The 2,007-nt window shown below is 33.3% G+C and overlaps 1 protein-coding gene across 1 annotated transcript in view; it reads left to right on the top strand.

The window, feature by feature from the left end:
- Window positions 1–489: 489 nt before the first annotated feature.
- HELRODRAFT_184296 (hypothetical protein) overlaps window positions 490–2,007 on the top strand; it is a gene marked incomplete at both ends in the record, with an annotated part of 6,393 nt that continues 4,875 nt past the window's right edge. The window contains one exon of the mRNA XM_009020688.1: window positions 490–682. Coding sequence (XP_009018936.1) covers window positions 490–682 — 193 coding nt within the window. The remainder of the gene's footprint in view (window positions 683–2,007) is intronic.

The raw sequence follows: 2,007 nt of genomic DNA on the forward strand, positions 1-2,007 counted from the left end.
CAATCAATCAATCAATCAATCAATCAATCAATCAATCAATCAATCAATCAATCAATCAATCAATCAATCAATCAATCAATCAATCAATCAATCAATCAATCAATCAATCAATCAATCAATCAATCAATCAATCAATCAATCAATCAATCAATCAATCAATCAATCAATCAATCAATCAATCAATCAATCAATCAATCAATCAATCAATCAATCAATCAATCAATCAATCAATCAATCAATCAATCAATCAATCAATCAATCAATCAATCAATCAATCAATCAATCAATCAATCAATCAATCAATCAATCAATCAATCAATCAATCAATCAATCAATCAATCAATCAATCAATCAATCAATCAATCAATCAATCAATCAATCAATCAATCAATCAATCAATCAATCAATCAATCAATCAATCAATCAATCAATCAATCAATCAATTAGCTTATAAAGCGCTATTTCCGCGATGTTCAACAGCGCTCCTCAATGAATTTTGAAAACAGATGGGTCTTGAGATCCGCTCTGAACTTCGCAAGTGATGGAGAAGTAGTCAGAGAAGTAGGTAGAGAGTTCCAGAGAAAAGGACCAGAAAAAGCAAAAGCAGATTTGGCAAAAGATTCTTTAACACGAGTTAAGAAAAAGCGGGAAGAAGAAAACGATCGTAAACCGGGGCGTTTAGGTTCAATTAATATATCTGATAAATACTTAGGAAATAATTTAGATTGAGACTTATACATGAACGTGCAAATTTTAAAAATTATTCTATATTTTATAGGGATGCACCGAAGTTCGGCCCCGGCTCCGCCCCGGCCAAAATCCGGCTTTTTTTCAAATCCGGTCGAATCCGGCCCCGGCCGGATTTGGTGGCCGGATTTAGGGCCGGATTTAAGCGTCTATCAACTTTTAAAAATGTTAGAAATAGAAAAAATTTTTTATTGAATTCAATTAATTTTATGTCAATAAGTTAATGGCTAAAGCTAAGCTAAAGGCATACATGACACACATAATAACATCACTAATTGTGAGGTGATCTGGACAATTTTCTTTATGCTATAACATGGGTTATGCATAAATTATAAGCTGATCTTTGTGTAAAAGAACTTGTGCACGTGTATATACTATATATTGATAATTGCACATGACGGATCATATAGTTACATAATATATATATATATATATATATAAAGATATATATCTATATATATATATATATTTAGAGAGAGAGAGAGAGAGAGAGAGAGAGATACATGAGCACATAATTTAAGAACATGGTATGTTAAAGGTTAGACATGACACATAATTACAACATCACTAATTGTGCGGTGAGCTGGACAATTTTCTTTGTGCTTTAACTTGGGTTATGCAAATATGCATAAATTATAAGCTGATCTTTGTGTACAGAATTTGGCGTATCACACAACTTATTCATATATTTGAATTAAATAACTATTTGCTTGGTGTTATTTTTTGATGTTCAACATGTAGATAACCGTAAATGTGAGTATTTTTTCTAACGTATGTAAAATGGTAACTAAAATCCGGCCCCGGCCCCGGCCGGTTTTTGAATTTCAAATCCGGCCAAGTCCGGCCCCGGCCGGATTTGAAAAACCTGAATCCGGTGCATCCCTAATATTTTATAGGTAGCCAGTGCAAGAGAACAAGATATGGAGATGTATGAGAAAAGAAAGGGGCACGAGCAACTAGACGAGCAGCAGAATTAAAAGCTTTACTTAAAGGATAGAGTATAGAGTCAGGAAGACCATAGTAGAGCGAGTTACAATAATCAATCCTAGATAAGACTAACGAAGTAACAAGAAGGAGAAGAGTAGGATCATCAAGAAAAGGCAAAAGTTTTTTTATTCTACGTAGATGAAAGTAAGAGCTTCTAGCAACACTATTAATCTGAGAAGAGAGAGACATAGTAGAATCAAAGATAAAACCTAGACTACGAAACTTATGAGAGACATCAAGAGTTTAGAATCAGGTAAGATAATAGGAGGAATA

Source organism: Helobdella robusta (assembly GCF_000326865.2).
Source record: "Helobdella robusta unplaced genomic scaffold HELROscaffold_282, whole genome shotgun sequence".
Taxonomy (NCBI): domain Eukaryota; kingdom Metazoa; phylum Annelida; class Clitellata; order Rhynchobdellida; family Glossiphoniidae; genus Helobdella; species Helobdella robusta.